The 27362-nt window shown below is 43.0% G+C and overlaps 1 protein-coding gene across 1 annotated transcript in view; it reads right to left on the reverse strand.

Annotated features, from left to right (window-relative positions):
- MSN (moesin) overlaps positions 1-27362 on the reverse strand; it is a 68680-nt gene that overhangs the window by 13509 nt on the left and 27809 nt on the right. The window contains exons 2-3 of the mRNA XM_008061274.2: positions 11391-11474; positions 1435-1530 (exon numbers count right to left, since the gene is read on the reverse strand). Coding sequence (XP_008059465.1) covers positions 1435-1530; positions 11391-11474 — 180 coding nt within the window. The remainder of the gene's footprint in view (positions 1-1434; positions 1531-11390; positions 11475-27362) is intronic.

Consider the following 27362-nt stretch of genomic DNA (forward strand, 5'->3'; position numbering starts at 1 on the left):
AAAAGAGGCACAATACTTTTCTTGGGGACCCAATCCCATGTCTATAATCACTCTCTGTTGGGAACTTCTTCCTGAAATTCCATAACACATGATTAACAGTCAGAAGCTCTCAAACCACAATTATATGACAATATATCCAACTGTTCCAAAATTTTAAGCATAGGCATAAGCTCTTCTTTCAAGTCTCCTCCAATTCCATAAATCAGCAAAGTAAACACTAGAATGTATAACCATGGCCTGAGAATTGGCTATGAAAGAGCACAAACTAGAGTCAGCCACAACACCAAGATGAAAGACTGCCAGGTTCCCACAGAGATGCTGCTTGGAGTGGAGAGTTTGAATGGACCCAAACCACTGAGATGGAAGATTAAGAAGGAGGGAAGCATCTGTTCAGGGATCCAGGCATCAGTTGACTGGTGTGGAAGGGGCATGATAAAACTATGAGAACTTTTAAGAATTTTTTCAGCTGGGCTCGGTGGCTCAGCCTGTAATCCCAGAGCTTTGGGAGGCCGAGGTGAGTGGACTGCCTGAGCCCGTGGGTTTGAGATCCACCTGGGCAATTTGGCGAGACCTCATTTCTACAATAAATCAAAAATTAGCCGGGCATGGTAGTGCGTCCCTGTAGTTCCAGCTACTTAGAAGGCTGAGGTGGAAGGACTGCTGGAGCCCAGCAGGTCGAGGCTGCAGTGACTGGGAGTGGCCACTGCACTCCAGTATGGGTGACAGAGTGAGACTCCAACTCAAAAAAAAAAAAAAAATTTTTTTCTAGTTCTGCCAGGCATGGTGGCTCATGCCTGTAATCCTAGCACTTTGGGAAGCCAAGGCAAGAGGGTTGCTTGAGCCCAGGAGTTCGAAACCAGTTAGACTTTGTCTCTACACGAAAAATTTTTTAAAAATTAGCTGGACATGCACCTGTTAACTACTTGGGAGGCTAAGGCAAAAAGATCGCCTGAGCCCAGGAAATCAAGGCTGTGGTGAGTTGTGATGGTGCCACTGTACTCCATTCTGGGTAACAGAATGAGACTCTGACTCAAAAAAAAAAAGATTTTTTTTTCCAGTTTAAGAATCTATTGCTCTTTTTTTTTTTTTTTTACAAATCTCCTAGAGCCCTTGAGTTTGGAAAAGAGAAGTGGAAGCCAATCCTCTCCTGAAGAGCCACTAATAATGGCTTTAGTATAAAAAAAAAAAAAAAAGTCAAAGTTCAAGATAGAGCCCCCAGTGGGAAGGAAATGATCTTTTCTTCTGTGAATGGTGGCCATTTTTACTGTCAGAAGTCAAAGTGGAAACAGAACAAGAGTTTTGTCTTGGCTGAGTCTTCTGCTCTTATTCTGATCAGAATACAACCCTAGGTACCTATATTTTCCACTTAGCAAACTCTGAGCAAGTTCTGGTAGACAAATGAATTCTAAACCTGACAGAGAAGTAAGCAGTTACCTTCTTATTGAGTTTCAGCCAGGTAGAGAAACCTTTAGTGTCTTGATACTGCAGACCAAAGAACCAAACTTCCCTCAGGCCAATGGTTTTCACCACCTAAAAGAGAAAACACAAAACAATTATTGATTATCTACCTTGTGCCAGGCACAGAGGACACAAAGGTTGGAGCCAGCATGGTCTCTCTCCTTAAAGGGATTAAGATGCTCAGGGTCTGGCAAGAAAATATACTTGGGAAGCAGTCAAGAACTAATGTCAGCATCTCTGGGCACAAAGTACTGTTGAGGTAGGAAAGGGACCTATTATTTACGAACACTGACACACACCAAAAACCTTATATCCATTAACTCCTTTAATTTTTATAGTAACCCTTTGATAGAATTAAAATTAAGCCTATTTTACAGATAGCAAAAGTGAGGTTCAGAGAAGTAAAATGATTTGCCCAAGGTCCCTGTAGTGCGTAGCAGAGTTAGGATTCAAGCCAGGTTTGTTTGACTCCAAATCCACTTACATTCAGTGATTTCTGCCACCTCCTCTCTCCCTCTACAATGACTTGCAACTTCCCACTTACAGGATGAACTAAAAACTGAAGGTGGAAATTGTTGGATTAACTCCAGCATCTTGTCCTCCTGGGTTGCTCCCATATATTGTCTTTTATCCCTAGCAAAGGGGAGTAATGCCCGCAACCTTAAGACTGAGTCCCACTTACAATACCCCAAAAAAAGAATGTTTGAGAAGACAAAACAGAGGCTGTGGTATATATATATATCCTGAAACTGCAGTTTCTGGGTGTTAAGACGGTTTTTTCCAGCCCTAATCAGAGCCCAGTCATGATTCCCCTTATAATCACACAGGTTGAGGGTAGAAATGAGAATAAAAACAGGATGGGTACCTCAGTGTAGTAGCTGAGAGGCCCCCTGTTGCCCTGGGCCTTCTGGCTCATCAGCTGATCAGCAGGCAGGAAAGAGAGGCATGTCAAAAGAAGACAGATGGGTCTGTCCCTGACATTAGCATGTTAATGGGCTGGCTGTCAACTCAACCCTAGCATGCCCACCACTGGGCATGGTGGGAGTGAAGCTGAGTCACATCCTAATGAGGTCAGGTTGGCATCAGGCAGTCTTCTTTATCCTTTATTTGGGGGTATGAAAGTAGGGGATTAAAACGAGGAGAGTAGAGAATCTAAGAAATGTACCAAGGACCCAGTGTTGCTGATATCCTCTCCTGTGAACAAATTAACATTTTCCCTCAAAACAGACACACACATACTCCAACACTGCACCCACAAGGTTTCCATTATTCATCCAAAGGCAGGTCCCATAGTCACATCTAGAGTTTACAATCTAGAGCTTCTGAGGCCCAAAGGAAAAAGTAATACATATTTATTAAGCACCTATTATGTGTCAGGCACTGAACGCTAAACTATCCTGTAAGATAGCAATTATCCTCATTTTATAAATGAGAAAACAAAAGCTTAGAAGGTAACCTTTCTAAAATCAAAGTCACAGAGCCCTGATGTATCTGACTATAAAGCTTGTACCTTTTCTTCTCTAGCATGCTGTCTCCTAATGTCAAGGGATCACAGGAGCTTAGGATTCCTGGGGTTCTCAAGTGACTCACTGCCTTATCTCTCTTTTGGCCCAGATATAAACTTTGACCACCTCTGCATCTACATATACTTCCTGGCTTTCCCATTAGGCCCAGGCAATGACCACTCCGGAGAGAAGCCATGACCCTAAGTAATCAATCTTCATTGTTCACGAGATCATCCTTCCCTTTCATAGCTTGAAACCTGAGTGAAAGTTTCACTTTTGTCTCCAACTAGCTGCGTGATCATTTTTTTTTTCTTAAGGAAAATTGTCTCTTGCTCTGGTGTTCCTTGTTCCTTTTTGTTGTTTTTTTTAAAATTTCAATAAATTTAGAGGATACAAATAGTTTTTGGTCTAGGCTTTAAGAGTATAGCTGTGTGATGTTATGGTAGCACATTTCCCTCTCTGAGATTCAGCTTCCATATCTATCTAAGTTGGGAGTATGGCTTCAATGACCGCTTTCTTCCCTTAAGTTCTGTCATTCTACCTATTCAGTTACAAGGTTATTTTGCAAATGGTTAAGAAAAACAATCTTGTTTCCCACCTCTTGCTGACTTGGGTAATTAGAAAAGGTAAGTGGGGTAGAGGGTGATTAGAAAAGATCAAAAGGCTTCCAGGATTCAATGATCTGGTGAGTCCCTGACTCTAAGTCGAGCACCAGAAAGTTATATGGAGAAATGTGAATGCTTATGATGAAATGTGATATTGGCTTTTTGCAGAGCATGGAGGAGGTAGGTGGGGCGTGGACATAAAAGATATTTTAAGGCGCCTTTTAGCTCATCATAGATCTAAGATTGGACTCAATTAACTGTTCAAATGTTTTCCACAGGGTTGCAGAATAGTGTGTCCGGATGCAATTGGTGGGAAAAAGTTCTAAAAACAATCCAGCTGAGAGAGAGGCACACACACACACAGAGAGAGAGAGAGAGAGAGAGAGAGAGAGAGAGAGAGAGAGACAGAGGAAGAGAGAGAGAGAGAAAGATAGACAGAGTGGAGGGGAGACCCTAGGGCCAGGATGCTAGGTCATGGGGTAGGGCAGATGGGGAAGAGAACTGCTAGAGCAGTGCTATGGTTTAAACATGGTTCATCCCACCAAAACACATGTTGAGTCTTAATTGCCAATGTGGCAGTGTTAGAAGGTGACACTATTAAGAGGTAGGGCCTAATGAGAGGTGTTTGGGTTATGAGGGCTCTGTTCCTGTGGACAGCTTGATCTTTTGTCACATTATGAGGTAGCACAAAAACTCACCGTAAGTAGAGCAGATGCTGCTTATGCTCTTGGGCTTTCCAGGCACCACCACAAACATGAGTCAAATAAACCTCTTTTCCTTAAAAATTACCTAGTCCCAGGTATTTTGGTGCACCAACATTCAAAATGCACTCAAATAAGCAGCAACTGGCTTTTGCCTATACTAACAGGTCAGTAGTAGAGGCTCAGCAACTCCAAGACTGAAGGTAAGTGAGGTAGGCACAGACTATGCAGCCAGTCCCAGAAATCCCAGGAGTGAGCTCCTTAGCCTCTTTTTGCACCGCACTGTCTGTTTCACTAGTGGAGTGAGTAGTGGTGTGATGAGAGGAGGACCACAGGGATCAAAGTAGTTATGAGATCTAGAGTAGCTCTGAGGAAAAGTTGGACAAAGTAATAGCTAAAGTGATGTCAAAAAGCCGGGCTCGGTGGCTCAGCCTGTAATCCCGCGCCTTTGGGAGACTGAGGTGAGTGGATTACCTGAGCCCGCGGGTTCGAGACCCGCCTGGGCAACTTGGCGAGACCTCATCTCTACAATAAAATAAAAAAAAATTAGCTAGGCGTGGTAGCGCTCGCCTGTAGTTCCAGCTACTTGGAAGGCTGAGGCAGAAGGATCGCCGGAGCCCAGTAGGTGGAGGCTGCGGTGGCCGGCAGCGGCCACTGCACTCCAGTCTGGGTGACAAGAGTGAGACTCCAACTCAAAAAAATAAAATAAAATAAAAAATAAAGTGATGTCAAAAGAAAGATTTCAGGATTAGTGGGGGATTCTGATCTCTCCGAACACTGCTTCTTCCTGTGTAAACATATGGAAATCAGAAACATACATTTTCTACTTCCTTAGGCTCTAGGGCTTGAAGAGATGAACAGTACCTCTCAGGCCTGCACTGAAGTCCCAGAGTGAGGAAGTGAAATTAGAGGGGGAAAGAAATATGATCTGTAGTCAGAACTGAGACCGAAAAAGAACAAAAGACAAAAATGGATGACCTCCGACCCCAGGCTATAAGGAAATCTCTAATTAAGGCCCAAGTGATACTGAAAACCATTTGATCAGGTATCTCTCTGCCCCATTCTCAAGTCCCAGAACATGGAAATGGGACCAAGCTTTGTTAGCCTCCAGTTTTCCTCTGATTGAGACCTCTACTTCAGAGGAAAGAGAAAACTTATTTTAAAGTAGAAGAGAAGCATCTAGCTCCCACTTCCAGAAACAACCTCTGTGGCTCTAGTAACTAGAGTTCTTAACATTACACTCTCAGAAATGGCTCTATCCCTGAGGGGGGAAAAATTACTTATTGGTTCCCTTTGATCCTAGCCAGTTCATCTGACTGAGCCAGTATTTCTCAAAGCTGCCATGAAAGAAATTCTTAAGCAGCAGAAATAATAAATGTATATATAAATGTATATACCTAGGGACAAAGGAGGTGAGGTAGAATGGGGTAGGGGAAGATAAGTAGATGGCTGCAAGCCAGTCATAATTTCTTTGAAGTCTCAGGTTTAATCTTAATCATTTGTGCAAATTTTACATTCTACTTTTTAAATAAAAAATTTTAGGGCAACTCCTTTGGGTTCCCTCCCACTGTAGGAGCTTTTCTGTCCTTTTAATAAATCCCGTTCAAAAATTTTTTAAAAAAATAATTAAAAGTAAAATTGATGCTCTAAGCTGCTAAGTCACATTCATCTCACATCTTTGTTTCCCTCTTAGAACCTGACACATATACCTAAAGGAACTAGAACTTAAGTTTTTAAGATACTGGCTTAAGAAACTGGAGGCTGTAAATTCTACTCAGCCCCACAACACAAATCACGACAACAGACTGTGGAAAATTATAGGGTTAAAGCAACATAAACTGGAAAACAGAGGTCTAGTGAGCACAAGAGACTTGCCTATGAGAAAATCCTCACTAATTATCAGGAGCTTCTGGATGTAAGAAAGAACCCCCTTTACATCTTTCTTGCATGTGGAGGCAGCCTACATCTGAGATTAGTAGAGGGGTGGGGAGATCAAGTCAGTCCTGTAGCCCAGAGCCTCCCTCCTTGTATCCCCCATGCATCTGAGTAAACAAGCTAGTGATGTCATCAGCCACTTCAGAAGTCTAGAACAGAATCAGGAAGCAATGCTGGAGCCTCGAGAAGAACTCCATGAGAAAGGATGCACAAAACTGCATCAATGCCCAAACACCTGAGGTCCACTGAGATCCCATTACAGGTTTGGCAGTAGCCACCCACTTGAAAGCAAATCAGTATACAACTGAAAAGCTCCAAGAGGGGGTACCACCATTGCTATTTTTGTTACTCCACACTGCCTGTGATCAAGTGGCCACCTGCTCTATAGTGGAGAACACATCCAGCTGGGGTTCTAACTTTTAGAAGCAGGTAAAAGGTGGGAGGGTCTCAGAGGACACAGTTGACAAAAGGCATTGGGAAAACTGAAAATACTATATGACCTGGTTCAAGCCCCAGCTATACCACTTCCTAGCTATGTGACTTTAAACAGATCTTTTCACCTCTCTAAGCTTCAGTCCCTCATCTGTGAGATGGGGATACTACTATTATAATAGATGTTATTATATAAAATAAAAACAGGACAAAGAAAAGAAAGGTTTGCCGCCCTCAATGCAGTTGTCGATTCCCAAGTACTTTACCAAGCCAGAAAAACTTTCTGATTTCACAGCTCCCTCATCTGAACTCCCAGATCAACACTACCTACTTATTTAGCCCTTAATAAGAACAACCAACATTAGAATGCTTGCTATGCACCAGGCACTTTACTTATTTGAGGATTAAATCACAAAATCTTTGAGATTACTGTGATTACCATTTTACTGAGAAAAGGAAAGTCCTAAGAAGCAAAATGAGCCATTCAAGGTCACACAGCTGCATAGCAGGACAGAACTTGAACCCAGGGCTGATTCTAAGTCTTAAGGATGGTTTATTTCATTCTTTGTGGGAAGAGAATTGCATGTGCTTATCTATGCCTCTATAGGTAAGGAACTCCAAGTTTCTTAAGGGCAGAGATGGTGTTTGACAGAGCAGACCTTCAGTCAATACTGAATGAGTCACTGAATAGATAAGTGAATGGATGGTCTGAGATTTCACCTCTCTCCTAGAGCTCAAAGACCTTGAGGGAAGGAGACAGGTAAAGATTTCTCAAAGTGGAACTCAGTGGCAGCACTGCCCTTTAGTAGCACCTAATCCCAAGATCAAGGGCCCTTTGAAGAATCTCAGGCTTTAGAGGTCAAGGCAAGTAACGAAATCACTTTAGCAAAACATGTTCTCTATCCTCCCTAGCTGTGATCACATTCACAAAAAGAAACAGAGGTAGACAGGAGGAACTGTGGGATCTACTTCCCTTTCCCACCAGTCTCTGGGGCTCCTCAAGCTATGACATTCCATTGTTGCCTGTTATTTATCACCAGTGCCAAGGATAGTGCTTCCTCTCCAGTCTGCTTCATTTCTGGTCATTGACCAGATGATTGCTGGGTTCCAGGATGGCCCAAGAGCTTTTGCCAATTCCTCCCAAAGAGTCTAGCTCCTTCCTCCCAGGTTCCGGCTCCATCAGGAAGGCCTCCATGAATGATGGGCTTCAAAGGCCAGACCAAATGGACTTCCTTCTGTTCACATTTCTCAACTGCCTGTGAACACGTGCCTCTGTGAATTTCTATTCCTGACTTGCCTTGGCCTCAAGAGGGCCAAATACACAATTCTTGTGTTGAGTTCAGATCTTTATCCCTGTAGTTTTCACCTATGGGGGACCCAGCTCTGCCCTTCTGACCTCACAAAACATAACTGCTTCCTTCTTCCTGTGACAGTCCCTCAGAGGTCTGAAGACAAAGGACACATCTTCCTTGAGTCTGTTCCAGGATAAACAGCCTCATTCACTCCAAGCAAAGTTGTGCAGTGGGTGAGAGTATAGTTTTGCAATCAGAGCTGTATTCAAAACTCCATATCACAACTTACTAACTATATGACCTAGGGTATGTTCTTTCACCTCTCAGAGGTAGGATCATTGTGAGGATTAATGATAGCCAGGGACAGTCCATAGTAGGTGCTCAGTAAGTGATACATCTCAAGCCAACACTGATATTCTGAATGAGAAGTCATGAACTTCCTGTTTCCTCCCTTTCCTCTACCCAATGAGTACGACAAATTCAAGTCTTTTAAGAGCTTTGTTTGGGAAGAAGTAGCTTTCAGAACAAGTACACCAATCTGGCCAGGGATCTCTACCACCTAGGCTTCCCTCAGAATCATACCTGCAGTACACAAACCAAACCAACACTAACGAGAAATTACCAGGCCTTGTAGCTTTTCAAGCTAATACACCTCTTTGCTCCAGGCTCTAAATCATACCTTCCTCGCCTTCCATGGCCATCCCCCTCCAATGCAAATGGACAAAGCTTCCAGTGTTATGGGCAGGGAATGGTGTCATTTGGTTTAAGAGGGGGAGTGAGTAGAATCAGGGCTCTGGAAAAGAGTCTAGGTAGAGGCCAAAGGAGAGTCTGGCTCCCAACAGGACCATAAAATTCACACTGACTGATACTCTCTCCTCTATAGCTGCTAGCCAGAATGATATTGCTGTCTAAAACAAAAGGTCCAAAAGCCTATGTATTGTATGGACACCTCCTCCCTTGTGTCCCAGAGACAATAAGAAGCCTGTCCAGAAAGAGCTGTCCCCTGGCAGCTAGCCCCACCCCCCGCATATGCCAACAGCTGATCATACTCAAGTGAGGCATTTCCCTCTTTTTTACAAGAAAAGAGTTGTCTGAAATCCAAATCGTGGGAATAGAAATGAAAGAGAAAGAGATATGGAAAGCAGAAATAAATACCAGAGATAATTTTTTTGAGAAATAACCAAATTTGAGAGATAAGTTAGACATTGTACAGAAGGAAAAATGAGGCACAAAGAAAGGAAAGGTTTGTATCAGGGGAAGTTAGTAACAGCCAACCCTAGAACCCAAGATTCATGAATTTTTATCCAGTGCCCTTTCGATTTCACCAGGCTGTCCCTTTAAAAACTCTCCAATATAAAACCTGCATGCAAAGAAAGAATGAAAAACCTTAATATAATAAAAATGCATTTAGTCATTGCAGATTAACATTGTAATCACTTGTGAGCTGGGTGAATGTCAGCACATTAATTTTAGTAAATGTGTGTCTAAATATTTATCAGACTAATCTGTATGTCCACAAATTAAATATCATTCAAGGCAAAACAAATACAAAACAAACTCTAGGGAAGAAGAAAGTTTCAATTAAATCCAAAATTAGATGTTTTGAGGATCATTAAGCACATTTCCCAACTCTAACTCATTAATGAGACAAGCATCATGGTATTATAAAGAGAGCTATAATTTATTATATCACTACTACATGCTGGATTCTTTACTTGACATTCTCTTCTCTATTTGTATTTTCTTATTGTCTTTTTCATCTATTGTTAATTTATCTTTTTGGATTAGGCATCTTTATATGTCACCATAACTAGTTTTTTGGGTAACAGGCAAGATTTTTAAAAATACACTCACAAAATCCTGTGCAGTAGTTATTTAACATTTTTTTTCTTTTCTTTGTTTTGTTTTGAGTTGGAGTCTCACTCTGTCACCCAGGCTGGAGTGCAGTATCACGCTCATGGCCACTGCATCCTCTGCCTGCTGGGCTCAGGTGATCCTTCCACTTCAGCCTTCCAAGTAGCTGGAATTACAGGCACGTGCCACTATGCCCGGCTATCATTTTTTTTTTTTTTCTTAATGAAGATACTAGCCCAGAGAGGTTTAATAATTTTCCCAACATCGAGCTGGGAAAATGAGAATGCTTCCTCATCTGTAAAATAAGCCAGTACCAATTCTTGCACTCAGGGCTTTGTGAGAGTCAAATGTTTATCACAGTACCTAGCATACAGTTAAGTCCTAGATAAACGTTAACTCTCATCTGTATTAGTCACAGACGACATTTTTCCTGCTCTGTGCAACATTAGGGACTCAGAGGGCATGCCCAAGCTGTCCTCAGATTTCTAGCCAAACCCTTCCTTCCTCTTACTTGGAGACCTGAATAAAAAACAGCCTCCTTTTACTTTCATCTCCATTCTACTCGTCTTTCCTGTCACTAAGTAGGAGTATTCACAGGAATAGAATTAGACTATTTGAACACAACCTCTTTCTTTCTTCTTTTCCCCAACCCTGGGGAAATTCTTATACAGTAGAGGGACCCAGAGAGCAAAGGAGAAAGGGAGGCAAGAGAGCCTGGAGAATTTGTCAAGGTAATGTGCAGCTCCAACATCCTGGATAATAAGTCAGACCCCTACCTCACCAAAGGTCCCAGCCTCTGGAAATGAGAGGCCATTTTGCTCCTGAAAGTCTGGCCACAGATGGCACATTACCTTGGTTGCTTGGGAGTGTTTGGATGCTAAAAGATTTTATAGCTTCCACCTGGTTATTATATTATACAGCACATCCTTTCAGACAATGGTGATTCACAGTGCAGGCACACTCTTTGGATGAAGATGAGAATGATCACTTTACTGAGAGGGAGAAAGCAATAATCTCCATGGCATGCCTGCAGGAGATGAAATAGCCTCCTGCTGCATCCATCACCCCTAGTGTTGCCCAAGTCTCAACATTCTTTGAGAGACGTGTACGTAGAACTTACTACCCCAGGAAGAATAAGTTGGTTTCTTTCTACTAAGAAGGAAAAAAAAGTGACAGAGGATATGTGATGCAGTGCCAAGAATGCAGGGTTCAAATCCCAGCCAGATTCCAGCTGGAGGCAATTAAGTTATTTAACTTCTGAGTTTCATCATTAAAATGGAGATGACATCACTTGTACCAGAGTTGAAAGGAAGGCTCCATGTGCTAATGTTTTAGATCATCTAGCACAGAATCATACCTTCCTACTCTTTTCTCTCTTATAAATGAACCAAAGATAAGATTAATCAGGACCATGGAGTACAGGCTGCCAAAGTTAAACTTTGCCTCCCTTTTTATTAAGGCTGATGTCAGTCTTTGTTTTGACCTCTATTCAAGTAAGTAGGAAAAGAGATTCTCTGAGAAGAGGAAGAAGGCATGGATGGTTGGCATTGTGGTGGAAGCTATTGGGAGAAGGGGAAGAGGCTAAGGAGCAACAAGTCCCTCTCTTACCTGGTCAAACAGCTGCTTGCCAGTGGTATTGGGCTGAATGGCAAATTCCAGCTCTGCATCCATGGTGGTCACACGTACACTGATCTAGGATGAGATCAAAGAAGGCAGGTTAGTCATCTGACTCTGTGTTCAGCAAAGCCTGGGACAAGTGTCTGGTTAACCACAGAGAAGGAAACTAGAATGCTAAGAACCTAAGCAACTTATATATTGAGGGGAAAGAATGGAGAGTATTGACTCAAACAAGCAATAACCCAGTCCCTGCTCCCAACCTGCATATTGAAGACAAAAAAAAAAAAAAAACAGCCACAGAGCAATACTAACCAAGGGACAAACAAGAATGCCAATCAACCTACAATCGATTATACATCTTCCAGGAAGTCTTCCCCACCTATACCATCCAGCTCCAGGCCACAGAGTTCTCTTCTCGCCTCTGATCTAAAGTCTGGATTATCTACAGCACTGGTAAATAATTGCAAAGTCAAGTTAAAGGTGGAATAAAGAGCATTGGGTTTCAAGTCTAACACTGTAACTAGCTCAATCTACAACCTTGGATAACTTTTACCCCTTTCCTGGGCCTTAGTTTCCCTCATCTGTGCAAAGGCAGGAATGGGACAGCCAATTAAACTAGGTAATTTCCACTGTCTGTGGTTTTATACACTGCCTTGCATTGTTTTTTGTTTTGTTTTTGTTTTTTTGAGTCAGAGTCTCACTCTGTCGCCCAGAATGGAGTGCAGTGGCCACTCCCGGCCACCACAGCCTCGACCTGCTGGGCTCCAGAGATCCTTCCGCCTCAGCCTTCCAAGTAGCTGAAATTACAGGCGTGCGCTACCACACCCGGCTAGTTTTTTTTATTTATTGTAGAGATGAGGTCTCACCAAGTTGCTGAGGCAGGTCTCGAACCCGTGGGCTCAGGCAATCCACTCACCTCAGCCTCCCAAGGCGCGGGATTACAGGCTGAGCCACTGAGCCCGGCTTGCCTTGTATTGTTAATACCTCCTGTATTTATGTCTCATTGGCCTCCCCAGGCACAAGAAAGGAAGGGGGTCTCAGCAGAGGTGGGTGTGGGCAGTGTAGATAGAGGTGCTACCAAAGCCATGTCAGTGGAAGAACAAAGGGACAGGGACAGGCCCAGACCAAAATAACAGGCAGCCACATACATGATCTCATAGGTACTAGAAAAAGTACCCACTACTTTCACAAATGGATCCCCTAACTTAGGTCAATGAGAGCTGAAATTTCATAATTGGAGATTTGTTCCTTTGGCTGATGATAGCAGTAGTAACAACATGCAGCAGCTTTCATGTATTGAGACTTGCTACTCACCAGGCACTTCATATGCATTACCCCATTTAATGTCATCAATTACCCTGCAAAGCAGAGAGTATTATCTTCACAGTGGGAATAAAGAAACAGATATTTGTCTAAAGTCACATTGCTATTAAGTGGGAAAGATAGGGTTCAGATCCAGGTCTAAGTCCAAACCTCACAATTTAAACCAGTATGCTAAATTCCCCTTACAAAGTACAAGTTTCCCATTAAAAGAAAGCAAAAATTAATTTTTTAATTGTTAGACATTTTGCTTAAGTAATCTATATGGTACAACCACAAGATGACTTGATATACGGTTATATAAAATCTTTATGAAGATTATTTCATGCCCAGGGAAGATACTTTAGTAATACTAAGTGGAAAAATGTAAACGACAAGATTTCATACAGTGCATGAGCTCAATTTTGTAAAACATATATATACTGGGATTACTGAAATAATGTCCAAATACTAGTCAGGCTTGGGTTTTGGGTGATGATCTTACAAGTGCTTTCTCCCTTTTTAAATTAAAAATAAAATCGAATCTACATTTTCTAGGATGGTCACATATTAGTTATACTATTGAGGAAAACATTAGAAATAATATTGCCAAAAATGCAAATCCCCATTCAGTGGGTAAGACTTATCAGTCTTTGAACCTCTGAGACTTTCTTGAGCACAGGGGTCAAGTACCAGGGAAGAGGGGGCCAGACAGCCATTTTGCCAGCTAAATAGTTCTGAAGAGGACCAGGACCAGGGCACAACTTTGTAAATAAGTCTCAATAGAGAGCCAGAGAGGAAATCTATTTCAGGATTGACAATGGGACAGGAAAGACCCTGAAGGCAGGAACAAGTAAGACAAGTACCCCCTGTGGGAGTAAGGCAATGTTAGCCACCCTGACTTGGTACTACCCTAGGCTTCCTGCCAATCCAGTGACCTATATAGAAAGGGTCCTCATAAAATAAGAGAATGGGGCCTAGTGGGCTGGAATTTGAGGAGTCCCATACTGTAGCCAGCCTCAAATCATCCTTCAGCTGGGTCAGAGGTGACCTCAAAACACCCTGAATGAGGAGCCAGGAAAGCACAGAAAGGGGACAGTGACCTTTTTAGTATATAAGACTTCATTCTCACCCCAAACTTTATGTCTTACTAGAATTATCTTTTGTGTTTTTTAAGAAGAATTTAGCATATTAGTTTAAATTGTGAGGCTTAGACTTAGACCTGGATTCAAAACCTGTCTTTCCCAATTAATAGCAATGTGACTTTAAACAAACATCTATTTCTTTATCCCCACTGTGGAGATAATACTCTCTGCTTCGCAGGGTGATTGATGATATTAAATGGGGTAATGCATATGAAGTGCCTGGTAAGTAGCAAGTCTCAATACATGAAAGCTGCTGTCTATTGTTACTATTACTACTGCTACTATCACTACTGCTACTATCCCTACCAAGTACCCAAGACTCAGTGGGTACTTACACAAGCTGTTGGCTAAAAAAAAAAACAGGTATCAAGCAAGAGTATATAAAAGATAGACAGATATAGCATAATATATACATAAAGAGATGGTGACATTTTACATCTTGACCTTTTAATGCCATGGACCCTTCTTGCCTATCTAATGAGGCTTATGAACCTCTTCCCAGAATCTCTGTAAATGCATGAAATAAAGTAAATATAAGGAGACCAACTATATTGAAAGTTACCAAAATGTAATAATATATACCTATTTATTATAATATTAATTACCCAGCACTTATTTCAAATTTATATTGAGCATAAATTATATATTGAGAAATCTACAATAACTAAATCGTGATATAAAATATATTTATGGTGAGGCATGGTGGCTCACCTCTATAATTCTATCACTTTGGGAGGCTGAAGCAGGAGGATTACTTAAGCCTAGGAATTTTAGACCAGCCTGAGCAACGTAGCCATATCTCGTTTCTATGAAAATATCAAAAAATTAGCCTGTCCTGGTGGCATACACCTGTGGACCCACCTACTTGGGAGGATGAGGCAGAATGATCGCCTGAGCCCTGGAGGTCAAGGCTGCAGTGAGCCATGATTGTGCCACTGTACTCCAGTCTGAGTGACAGAGTGAGACCCCAACTCATAAATGAATGATTTAATAAAGTATATTTTATATATTTATATATAAATGTTTATTTTAAGGCAACTAAGGAAAAAGGTGAGTCCAGGGAAACATTCCACACTCTAAGAGTTGTTAAGAAAGTCACAAATACTATTGACATTACATTTTTTTGGTCTACATTCATAACTGAAAAAAAGGCTAAATTACGAGAGGTTAGTGAAAATAAACATATAATTTTCCTCTCTCTAAGCTTATATAACCTTCTGTCTTCAAATTCTACCCATAGACTCCATAGAGGTCTGAGGACTCCAGGTCAAGGAGCTTCCTATTTATTTTTATTTTTTATTTTAAAGATGTGGGGTACAATTCAGGGTTAGGTATACAAACGTTCATTATGCAGGTACCCTTGTTGATGAGGTGTGCCCCTCCCTCCCCTGGCAGTTTCCCACTACTACCAATCCCTTTCTTACAGTATTATAATTGTTCAAGGTCCGCTTATGAGTGAGAACATATGGTACTATGTTCTTTGTTTCTGTGATAGATCACTGAGTATGACAGACTCTAAATCCATCCAAGTTGCTGCAAAGCCCATATGTTTGTCCTTCTTGATGGCTGCATAATATTCCATTATGTATATGTACCACGTTGTTTTTATTCAGTTCTGCTTTGATGGGCAGCATGGCTGGTTCCATGTTTTTGCTATTGTGAATAGAGCTATAAATTTATTTCCATTCATCCAATATTAATGGAACATAATGTTTAAGGAACTATTGGAGTAGAGCTATACATTCTGTCCCTGATCTCAAGGCATTTACTGAAAAACAGGAAAACTACAATATACAAAAGAAATCCTGAGAAGTGCCATAACAGAAGAACAGAGGAAACCTTTTTCAGAAATTAGAAATCACGCTTCAAAGTGGTATTTGCAGTGGTCTCTAAAAACAAGTTGGAACAAGGGCTCTCCTGAAATCTGAAGGGGTTCAGCTGAACCCCAACAGGAACCTGTTTCTCTGGAATCCCTTTTCAGGGTTTCTGTCATTCTACTGTGGCTGCTTCTCTAAGGATAGCAGCCTGAGGTTTCCTGAACTTCCTGTAGAGACAAATAATCCTAGGTTAAAAAAAAAAAACCAGAAAAACGAATATAAAGGAACTTCCATCCTTGTCTCCACTTAACTCAGAAGAAAATGTGAGTCCTCATGGGGAAGCTAAAAAAGAGTTGACCTCATAAATGTAAAAAGTAGAACAGAGGTTACTAGAGGCTGGGAAGAGTAAGGGGGAGGGGAGCGGATACAGAAAGATTTGTTATAGAATGCAAAATTACAGCTAGATAGGAGGAATAAGCTATGATGTTCTATAGTGCTGTAGGATGATGATAGTAAGCATTTTCAAATAGCTAGAAGAAAGAAAACTGAATGTTCCCAAGACAAAGAAACGATAAATGTTTAAGACTCTGATTTGATCACTATACATTGTAAGTTTCAAAACATCACCAGGTACTCCATTTAAAAAGAAGAAAATATAAGCCATGAGGATAGAGCCATGGGTCTGTGCTCTCCTGTTGTGTGTGTGTGTGTGTGTGTGTGTGTGTGTGTGTGTGTGTGTGTGTGTGTGTGTGTGTGTGTGTTGGAGGAAGGGAGGGGGAGTAAGGATAATAACCTAACCGGGGCCTGAAGGTGATAGGTATGATATGGTAGGAGTCCTGATCAAATAAGATCCCTTTGTTCTCTCAGATTTGTCTGGAACACAAAAGTGCAGGATGGGCTGCAGGCCCAAATCCACTGACACACAGGGCCCATTGGATGTTTATCCTTAGTGTGTACCCATTGCCTTCCTTTTGGACCTGATCTCTGCTCTCTCACTGAGAAAAAGAGTATTCTAGTTTAAGAGGAAAGAAACTGAAAGCAAAGCCTCCAAAGTCAGCAGAAAATTCCCAGGCAACCTTTCAGCTTGGCAGGCACAGAGGAGCTGACCTGGATGGGGAAGCATTTCAAGATGTAGTCCCTAGCAAAGAACTGTTTACACAGCTAAATCCCTATCTAATTTGGGCCCTGAAGATCTAGGCACAGCATTAAGTCAAAGACTGTTTCTGGAGAACATTAAGGGTTGAAGGAATGACAACAACAAAATGTCTGCATGTGTATTTGAGGTGGGGGGATTGTCATCCTCTCATACACACTAGCCCTCCCCCCCTTGCCCAAGAACAATAAACCTAGTGTTATTTGTTGAACAATTCAACACAGACACTTCCCACACCAAGCCCTTTACTGAGCACAAACAAACCCATCTCGGTGGTCCACCACTCAAAGTCTTTAACAAACTGGGATCTCTACTGTGCCCCCAGTTGGCTAGCCTAAGACACAAAAGTAACCAGGCCAGATGCTACCTCTGCTCTGGCACCAGCAGCTGGAATACTTTGGTCTCTGGGCCTGCCAGCTTCAAATAAGAGACCCTCTTGTTGCCTAGAGTGAGCAGCACTCAGGTGAGCAGCAGACCAGCTGTGCAAAGGGGTATGGCAATGGTTTCCCCTTACCTGCCCTATGTCATTGAACTTTAAGATGGCTCTTTCCTGAAGAGAAGTTTGGAAAAGTCAGAGGAAAAAGCAGAGTCAATCACAAGTAACTTGCCTGGAGCATAGACCTCCAAGCTGGAGGGGATGAACATTACCAGTCCCACTTCATAGATGAGAAAACTGAAGTGCATAGAGGTAGGTGATAGAAGGATAGAAATGAAAACTTACTGAATGCCAGCAATGTGCCAGCCCACAGTCTCACCTAACATCACTGAGGCAATATTTACTCAGCCAGCAAGTGGTGAAGGTAGGTCTTCTAGACATTCCTGGAGCTCCTTGCACAACTTCACCCACCTCTCTGGTCATGCTGATTTTACTGCTGTCTTCAAACACTGCCTTGGCAACTATTTTGGCCAAAGCTCAAACATTTTGGCATAGAAAGCCTAGGTATATCTGGAAAGCACTGCTTGGGAAAGTTCCCTTACCTCGCTGGTGCATAACTTGTGAATCAGCCCAGTTGGGTCTGAGCTCAATGACTTCACCTCCTATCTGCCACCTCCCCATTCTCCCACAGTGCCTACCTTCTCTGGGATTTCTTTGAGGCCAGTGGTGTGGAGAAGGGGGCAAGTATAAGTTGGGTAGGGGTGCCAGAGGAATAACAAGCCCTACCACAGGAACCTTAGAACTTCAGTCTTTTCTCTGGCAGAGAATAATCACCACAGGACCATGCAAACTGCCTTCATCAGCCCAGAGACTGATCCCCACTATTTGGGCTCTAGCACCCACCATTTCCTGCTGCCAGGACTGGGGCCAGGGCAGGGCAGAGCCTAGTCTGTCTTGCCTCACTGGATGACAGCACTGCCTCCGGCAGCTATTTTCCATAAGGGAGAAAACAAGGGTTGCTTTGAATCTCTAGCCTAGGAGCCATTCTCCTTCCTTCTCCTCCTCCTCCCCATCTTCCTCCTCCTTCTCTTCCTCCTCCAACTCTATGTCCTCCTTCTCTTCCTCCACTGACTCACTTACTTCTCCTCCTCCTCCTCCTCCTCCTCCAATGACTCACTCACTTCCCAACAACTCAGCCTCTTCCATATTGTTTTCGAAGTAGTACTTGGTACAGTTATTTGCTCTGACCTCTTCCTGCCCCTTTCCAGACCCTTAATAAAGCCCATAAGACTTGCCTGGGATTAACCTTTCCTATGCCTGTGCCTTTTCCCAGTAGTGTCCAGAAAGGAGAACAACACTCTGTCCCAGCCACAGCCACACCTTAATGGGTCAGCAGCAGTTCTTCAAGTATTCCACAACTGCACCAAGGGCATGGGAGACAAGAGTCCCTTGCTTTGGCCCAGCCCTGCCATCCAAAATCTCCCCAAGAAGCATTTCAACTGAAAGACAAGAGCATACTAAAGACTGGGTGTTACTTCTCCAATTACCCTACATTTGAGGCACTAACTCCTCTTAGCAATCAATGAAAATAACCACCTTGTCACTATAGGAGGGAGGCTCAGAGCAGAGGCCAAAGCTGAAAAAGAAAAGCATCAGAAACAGCGATGTCACTTTAATAAGCTGCAGCTTTTTCATTAATTCAGCCCTAACTACACAGCCTTTTGTTCACACTCATGCTCAGGTGGAGCCCTCCACTTTTCTAGCCCCATGTGAAAGTCAGGAAGAAAACTAATTCCTTGGTGTCTATACTTAACCTCAGGTCTTACTTTCAAAATCAGCTCAGCTAAACCATACTCCAAGAGCAAACACTCCTACACTCCAGTTCATCTCTCCTTCCCAGGCATGTGGAGTGTCCCACCAGCTCCTTAGCATGGCCATTCCTCCTCCTTACACTTCCCCATGATTTCAACTCGCTCATCTTAGAATCTCATCATCTTCTCCCTGTTGAACTTCTCATCCCTGTTCTCCAAGATAAAGAATCCAGAATCCCAAATGTCAGACCTCAAAGAGACCTCCTCAGAGATCATTTGATTAAAAACTTGTAATATATACAGCTGGGGAAACTGAGATCCAGAGAAGGGGAGGCACTGCTAGGTAGTGTGGGAGGAGAGATTAAAAGCCTGGGTCTGGCCAGGCGCAGTGGCTCAAGCCTGTAATCACAGCACTTTGGGAGACCAAGGTGAGAGCACTGCCTGAGCCCACAGGTTGGAGAACAGCCTGGGCAACTTGGTGAGACCTCGTCTCTACAATAAATAAAAGAAAAAATTAGCTGGGCGTGGTAGCACACACCTGTAGTTCTGGCTACTTGGAAGGCCAAGGTGGACGGATTGCCTGAGCCCAGCAGGTCAACGCTGGGGTGGCCCTGAGCATACCACTGCACGCCAACCTGGGCAATGGAGTGAGACTCCAACTCAAAAACAAACAAACAAACAAAAAACCCCGGGTCTTATGAATAGACACTTTTCAAAAGAAGATATATGGGAAGCTAACAGACACATGAAAAAGTGCTTAGCCTCACTAAACATCAGAGAAATGCAAATCAAAACCACATTGAGATATCACCTAACCTCAGTAACAATGGTCATTATTAATAAAACAAACAACAACAGATGTTGGCAAGGGTGCAGAGAAAAAGGAACGCTTCTACACTGCTGGTGAGAATGCAAACTAGTGCAACCTCTTTGCAAGGCAGTGTGGCGATTTCTGAAAGAACTAGAAATTGACCTTCCATATGACCCAGCAATCCCCCTACTGGGAATATACCCAGAGGAACTCAAATCATTCTACAAAAAAGATTCGCAATAGCAAAAACATGGAACCAACCACGCTGCCCATCAAAACTGGACTGGATAAAAAAAGTGGTACATATACACAACAGAATATTACGCAGTCATCAAGAAGGACAAACATATGGACTTCACAGCAACTTGGATGGAGTTAGAGTCTATCATACTCAGTGATCTATCACAGAAACAAAGAACAGAGTACCACATGTTCTCACTCATAAGCGGACCCTAAACAATTACCATAATACTATAAGAAAGGAATTGGCAATAGTGGGATACTGCCGGGGTGGGGGACAACATCACTAAGGGTACCTGATCTCAAACCAGGCAAAATGGGGACCAAAGAGAGACCCAAACTTTACCTATATGATGTCCACTTGTATACCAAATCCTGAATTGTACCCCATATCTTTAAAATAAAAAATAAAATTAAAAAACCTGGGTCTTGATCCACTAGCCTATTTAATAAGTCGTAGTACCACCCTGACACTTAGAAAACAGTAGACACTTCACATACACTACTATTGATCTGAAGAGACTATGTGAAGGAAGCTAGATCAACGTGTTCCCATGAAAAATTCCAAGCCGGAACAGCTTGGAAGTCTAGCTTTCAACAGAGGGCAGTCTTGACTTTCATGCTATGAGACATTCAGCACCACCCATTCTAGGAAGACTAAATTGTATGGCAACATGGAAAGATACCTGTTTCTAGGACAGCTTCCTTTGCAAAAACTTTAATAGCAACTGGTTAGGAAGGCCCCCAGTAGGGACTGAGGAAGGAAGAGAACAGAGAAAGAAGCAGAGAAATTAAGGACTGGGTTTACATCCAGGCAACCAAGAACAACAGATTCTTCAATTATCATAAAACTTCAAAGCTGCTGAAATAAGATGGGAACAGAACAGACCCATCATTAATAAAGTACCAAATGGGCAAAGCCTGTCTCTGAGGCCACACCCAGCTGGGCTTCACTTTCCCACGTCAGTTTCCTGCTTGACCTGGCTTCCTGCCAACAAGTTTCACAGGAAATATCTGTAGACTGGAAACGGACCATTTTTGGCTGCCTGAAGATGCCAGCTCTGCCCAGGGTCCAGAAGAGGGCTCTACTCTCCCTGCTCAAAAACACACCCCAGCAACCACCAGTGTCACATCGCTGAAACATACTGGAGCTTATCCAGGCCCCAATTTGGGTTCCATCTATTGTTTATGGGAATTCTGCTCTGCCCTGCCCTCCTGGGTGTTAAAATTGTGGAAGCCAGAATCAGTTAACTATGTAGGAACGGGGAAGGTCTAGTAAAAAAGCTGTTTTCAACACTAGGGTAGGCTTGGGTTTGCTTCCTACAGACCTGGCTGGTGAGTTGACAACCAAACATGGTATCCGGGAAACACAAAATTGGAGCCCCTGTACTAGAAATAATGGTCTCAACTCTTTGATGGGCAAAGCATGGCATAGTACAAAGAGGTTTTAGAGCCTTTATGACCTTCCTCTTTCTAAAACTCCATTTCCTAACCTATAAAATGAGTCTAATAATATCAACCTCACTACAGAGTTACTGGGAGATGTAAGTTATGAAAGTACTCAACACATAAGTAGAATGTGATGATTACTAACCCCTCTCCTTTTAGCCATATTATGACAAATATTCTACCTGCCAGAAATGATTTAAAACAAAAACATATTTGACTACAGAGGGCTAGGAGTTTCCTAAGAAGATCTCCAAATATAGCATAAAGGACTAGCATAAAGAACTCTTTCACTCTAGGGGAAAACTATAAAATGTGATTAGAGTTCTAGTTGACTAGACAATGTGAAATCGTGCACAACAATTAGATGCACATGTATTCATGCATTATTTTAAACATTTTCTCTATTGAGAGCGATGGAGATTTTCCTTCAAGAAGCAGAACTCTATAGAGGAGAGGAACACAATAGGGCACCTATGTTACTTTATTCTTTTCAAAGGCTACTTGATCTTCTTTTCTTATTCCAGACTCTGCCTTGCCATTTTTTTTCATTATGTCTCACCAACATACACAAATCCACACACCTCAACACAACCCACCAGAACTTCCAGACTTCCTCAGATGATATCCAGAAGATCACAAACTGGGTCGGTTAACTAGCTCATCAGAATCACTTGGGGTAATTTTTTTTTTTTTTTTGAGTTGGAGTCTCACTCTATAACCCAGGCTGGAGGGCAGTGGCACACCTCCTGGCCACCACAGCCTCAACCTGCTGAGCTCTGGCAATCCTTCCGCCTCAGGCTTCCAAGTAGCCAGAACTACAGGCGAGTGCTACTATGCCCGGCTATTTTTTTTTTTTTTTTTTATTGTAGAGATAAGGTCTCGCCAAGTTGCCTGGGCTGGTCTCAAACCCCCAGGCTCAGGCAATCCACACGCCTCAGCCTCCCAAAGTGCTGGGATTATAGGCTGAGCCACCAAGCCTGGCTGGAGGAAATTTTTGAAATACAGATTTCCTGACCTCACCTACAGAGATTCTGATTTATTGAGTCAGAAGTAGGGTCCAGGCATCAGAAGCTAAGAGCCTCAGGTAATTCCAAGACCAAGAAAGATTTGGGAGCTGTGTCATAGATTATAGCTATCTGGGCAATCCAGACTCTTACAGGCTGGCATTAATATGAATAGATGATGCCTGATGGAAGGGAAACACAGCAAGTAAAGAGCAACTACAGTCATCTAGGTCACAGGGCCTGGTGAATGGCTCACCAGGGTTGAACACAGTCTACTTCCACAAAAGATAAAGGATGTCATCAGTCCTGCTACTGCCCCCAAATCCCTCAGCACCTTGGCCTCCCTATTTGTAAAGTTGTGCAGGGATTATGTCTGCTCCTCCCTATCTAGAATCATCACCACCCACCATCACATACACTATTGTGCACTAAAGTAATGTCTCTGTAGTAGAAGGAACATAGCTTTGTATTTTGAAAACCTGAGCTCAAGATCTAGCTCCATCAATAACAAACCAGGAACTCTCCAATCTCCCCACTTGTAACATGAACATGATGATACCACCTGGCAGGAATGATGTGCAGTGTTTAATGAGGTGCATCCCAAACTTAATTCAACATAAAAATCACTTGTGGCACTAGTCCAAAAACTCGGATTCCTAAATGCCATCTCAAGTTTACTGGAACAGACTCTCCAGAAAAGGGTCTTAGAAATTAGTATTTTAACAAATGCCCCAGGAGATTCATTCCATCTGAAAAGTGGAAAGAAACATCACCTGACATAGATGCTGCTCAGATGAGAGTATGGGACCACAGGTCGTGTCCTCCAAAATGCTTTCTGAACCAGAGACCCCATGACAGGGACATTGAGGTTAGATCCCAGCAGATCAGGCTCTGCAGGCAGGAGGAGAAGACTCTGGAATTCTAATCAAAAAGCTAAGTGTACCAAGCCCTCAGGTCATTGTCCAGAGTCTTCAACCATCCTCCCATATAGTTAAGAATCAGTCAGAAAAAGGAAACTTACAGTGCAGATACTTCAGCAGCCAAAACATGCTGATCGAAATGCTCAAATTAGGGCCCTATCAGAGTCCTCTTGAGTTCTCTGCCTCTTAAACACTCCATATTCAAGTTTTCCTGAGAAAACTTCCAGGCAAGGAGCAGACCTTAAATGATACTCTCCCTTTCCTGGATGCTTTGAGAACCTGGGGAACAGAAAGGGAATGATGAAAGGATGCTACAACACAGATGTGAGCAGGTTGGAGGTGAGGCTGAGAGTCTAAGATAGGTGTGATTAGCAATGGTGCACTGGAATCAGTTCACACTAGAGCTGATCATGCACATCTCTTCCCAACTCCTCCATCAAGGACTTTGTGGAGATAGCTTGAAATCAGCCATTATGGGAGTATTTATATCATGGGACTTGGCAAACAGTAAAAATCATGGCTTTGACAGATAGTTGATTGTTAAACATTTACCAGCACACCACTAGATATGAAACGTATGCAAGATAAGCATCCTTAAACCCATTTTATAAATGAGGAAACTGAGTCTCAAAGGTAACAGCCAACTGCCATCTTTTAGCTGCATGACTTTGACCAAAAGCCAGGTCTGTCTGACTAACTACAAGTCCCTGGCTCTCCTTACATGCACTCCAGGGTAGAAGGAGGTCCTTATTAGCCAAAAGGTGGCTGAACCAAAGAACTCTCCCATCAGCTAAAAGACAAACAAGGGTACCCGATTGTGCCTGGTGCATTACCAAGGCTTCAGGATGTCTAAGGAATTATAATACCCCAGGAACTCCCTCCAGAGCTCAGGCTCTCTGTCAGGTATTTGTGATGAGACCTTAAGAATGTGCTGTGGTTTCTACTGTGGCTTTCTGGCCCACTTCTTGCCTCACTCTAGTCTTTCTCCTCTGGTGGGGATGGGACTGTTTCTTGTTGGCTTCATATCTCAGTCCTGAGCCCTTTATCTCCAGCTTTCCTTGATAATGCAAGTAAAAGGGAGTAATTGCCTACCTCACAGAATTGTTATAAGGACAAGATTACCTCCTTTATTAATAGAAAAGTACCTGGTTTGGTACTTGGCCTGTAGTAGATGTTTGATACATTTTAGTCCCTTTTCCCTGCAACCTATTATCTAATCTAGATTCTTCTAGGGCCTCTGGTTCACCTGTATACAGTAATAATCCTAGCTCCATCTGCACAGTGCTCCACAGTTTAAAACACTTGTGCACATGCATTCTCTCACTGAATTTGGCCCTGTATGAAAGGCAAGGCAGAGACAAGCACCATTTTACAGAAGGGAGACATAGGTAGTAGGTAAAAAGTAATGTGCTCAAGTGTGAAAGAGACAGAACTAGAATTCTGGTCTCCCAATTACTAGTACACTGTTTTGTGTCCTTCCAAGTTTCTCTTATTTAAGGTTACAAGAAGGTCCTTCCAAAGGCTTGCTTATTATTATTTATTTCATTCAAGAAATTGAGTGATCCCTGGCCTCCAGCTTTGTCTTAGGGTGCTTCAAGAGGGGTTCTCCTTAGAATGAGAGAAAAGCATGGCAGCACAGGGTGGGGCAGTCCTTCTTGTGGTAGAAGGAGCCACATCATTAGCTGGGGAGCAACCAACCTGGGAGCAACCAACCAAGAATGGTAGTCCAGAAATTGAGTCTGGGTATGGTCCTAGTAAACTTGGGATATTCCTTTCCTCCTCTAGGTCTGATTGCTCTCAAATGTAATGGCTGGGTCTTGCTCAGTGCTTTCTACTTTATTGCCTTTTTTTTTTAAGCAATAGTTAAATAGTTCCCACCTCCTCACTCTCTCAAACAGAAAAATCACAAGAAAACTTCAAAATATGAATACATAAAAGTAAGGCTTTCCTGGTTGAAGAGAGTCTGCAGTTCAACAGGCAGATCAGGATTAGCAGGTAGGGAGAAAGAAAGATCCAGGAGTGGCCTTCTAGAATTCTATTCACCCTAGTTCTACTACTGATTCTTTATATGACTTATAGGACTCTCTGGGCTTCAGTTTCCCCATCTGTAATGTGAGGTAGTTGGACTAGTTGGCCTCTAAAGGCCCTTATAGCACTGTAATTTCAGGAAAAGAGTGCCCAGCTATGCCCATGGTAGAGAACTAAGAAAACAGACCAGCATGAGCAAAACCCTGTCCCTATTCCCCAGAGAGCCCCTCAGCCTCTGGTGACTCTGAACTGAAATCTTCAGGCAGTTCCTCAAGCACTGGGTGAATAGCAGCTGGGCGGTGGGCAGACAGGCAGGAAGACAGGCGCCCCACCCTCTCTCTCACAGGAAGCTAGCTACATCCTCTTTTCCCCACCCCAGGCAGCACATCTCCAAAGGTCCCCAGAAGCAGGGGGCAGGGAGGAGAGGAGGATGGGGCTTGAAAGAAAGCCAAACATGCAAATCACCTCAGTGTGCTAAGGAGTCATGGGGGGTTGGGGGGAGGAGGAGGAGAACCACTAGAGCCATGGTAAAAAGCAGAAAAGCAGTCCCATTCTCTACTGGGGCTCAGCTCCATAACAAAACCTTGCCAAAATGACTGTCATAAAGAGTCACAAGGCATGGACTGGTACAATGAGTGGCCTGGACCCACCCAGTCCACTCCACTGAGTTTCTGAGGTTTCTCAGATACGTACGGGCTTTCTTAGGGTAAGAACACAAACCTGCCATGGGTGGGGGTGGGGTGTACATGTGAGTGAACATTAAAAAGTACAGGGGTTCTTCATGCCTCTCAAAGTCAAGAAGGCAGGCATCAACCTTCGTGGCCACACTGATAGACCATTTTACTGAGCCTGCCCCCATACCCTGTGACTGGGGCCCAGCCCTTCCCACATCCTGTTCTCAGAGAACACATGGCAGCCTGGGTAAAGATAATGTCATTACCACACTTCCCCTCCCTAGAGGAGTCTTTGGTTGATGGGGGGGGAGGGAGTTGAAGTTCTCTGCCTAACCAGGCTGAATAATCTGCAGTAAATCTCTCCGTTCCACAGATGGGAACAGGAAGGGTGACTAGCTAACACTAGAAGCATCTTCCACATTGGAGAATCCATGCCTAGAGATAGATGATAAAGTTCCAAAGCACTTCTAGAAAAATTAATTTTCTGGAAAAACACAAATTGGCAACTTCTCCTATGTTAGGAGACTGGAAGATGACATGCCAGTGTTCTTTGATTAATGAACCAGGAGAAGAAAAAAAAACAATAAAATTATATTTTTAAAAGGCTCCCAAATGTCACTCACGTCTCACCACATATAGGTTTTAGATGCCAACATTGACATTTTTGCTAAAGCAGTATTATTTAATAGGCCTAGAATGGCTTTGGCCACTACAAAAAAGAAAATGACTTCAGACACCGCAGGAAGAGCTCCCCTGACAAAATCAAAGAGAAAGGGGCAGTCAGGGGATGACATGGCCTGAATCCACTCTTTGGCGAATCTCCCTTTACTCCTCCCTAACTGGCTGACTCCCTGGCTCCCCCTTGTCTTCCCTTCCAAGCCTATAAATATAGCAAAGAATGCAGCTGAACATTCCATCTGAATATTCAGGGAGGGCCCCCTTACTCATCCAGGGTGAGAAGTTGGAAGACAGATGTCATTCCACAACTCTGCCTCACTAAGTTACAGACCTTCAGTAAAGCATGATCCTTGGCTGGGCTTGCATGGGGGTCTTTGGCTGGCCACCCCTAAGCAGGATGTCCCCAATCCCACCTAGCCTGGTGTTCCTCCACACCCAATCTTATAGCCCAATCTAACGCTTGCCCCCTTCATTGACAAGGTTTATCACATAGGCCTTAAGAAAATAATGACTCTCGGCCAGGCATGGTGGCTCACGCCTGTAATCCCAGCACTTGGC

This window comes from Carlito syrichta, unplaced genomic scaffold, assembly GCF_000164805.1.
Source record: "Carlito syrichta isolate Samal-C Ts95f unplaced genomic scaffold, Tarsius_syrichta-2.0.1 Scaffold305176, whole genome shotgun sequence".
In the NCBI taxonomy this organism is placed as follows: domain Eukaryota; kingdom Metazoa; phylum Chordata; class Mammalia; order Primates; family Tarsiidae; genus Carlito; species Carlito syrichta.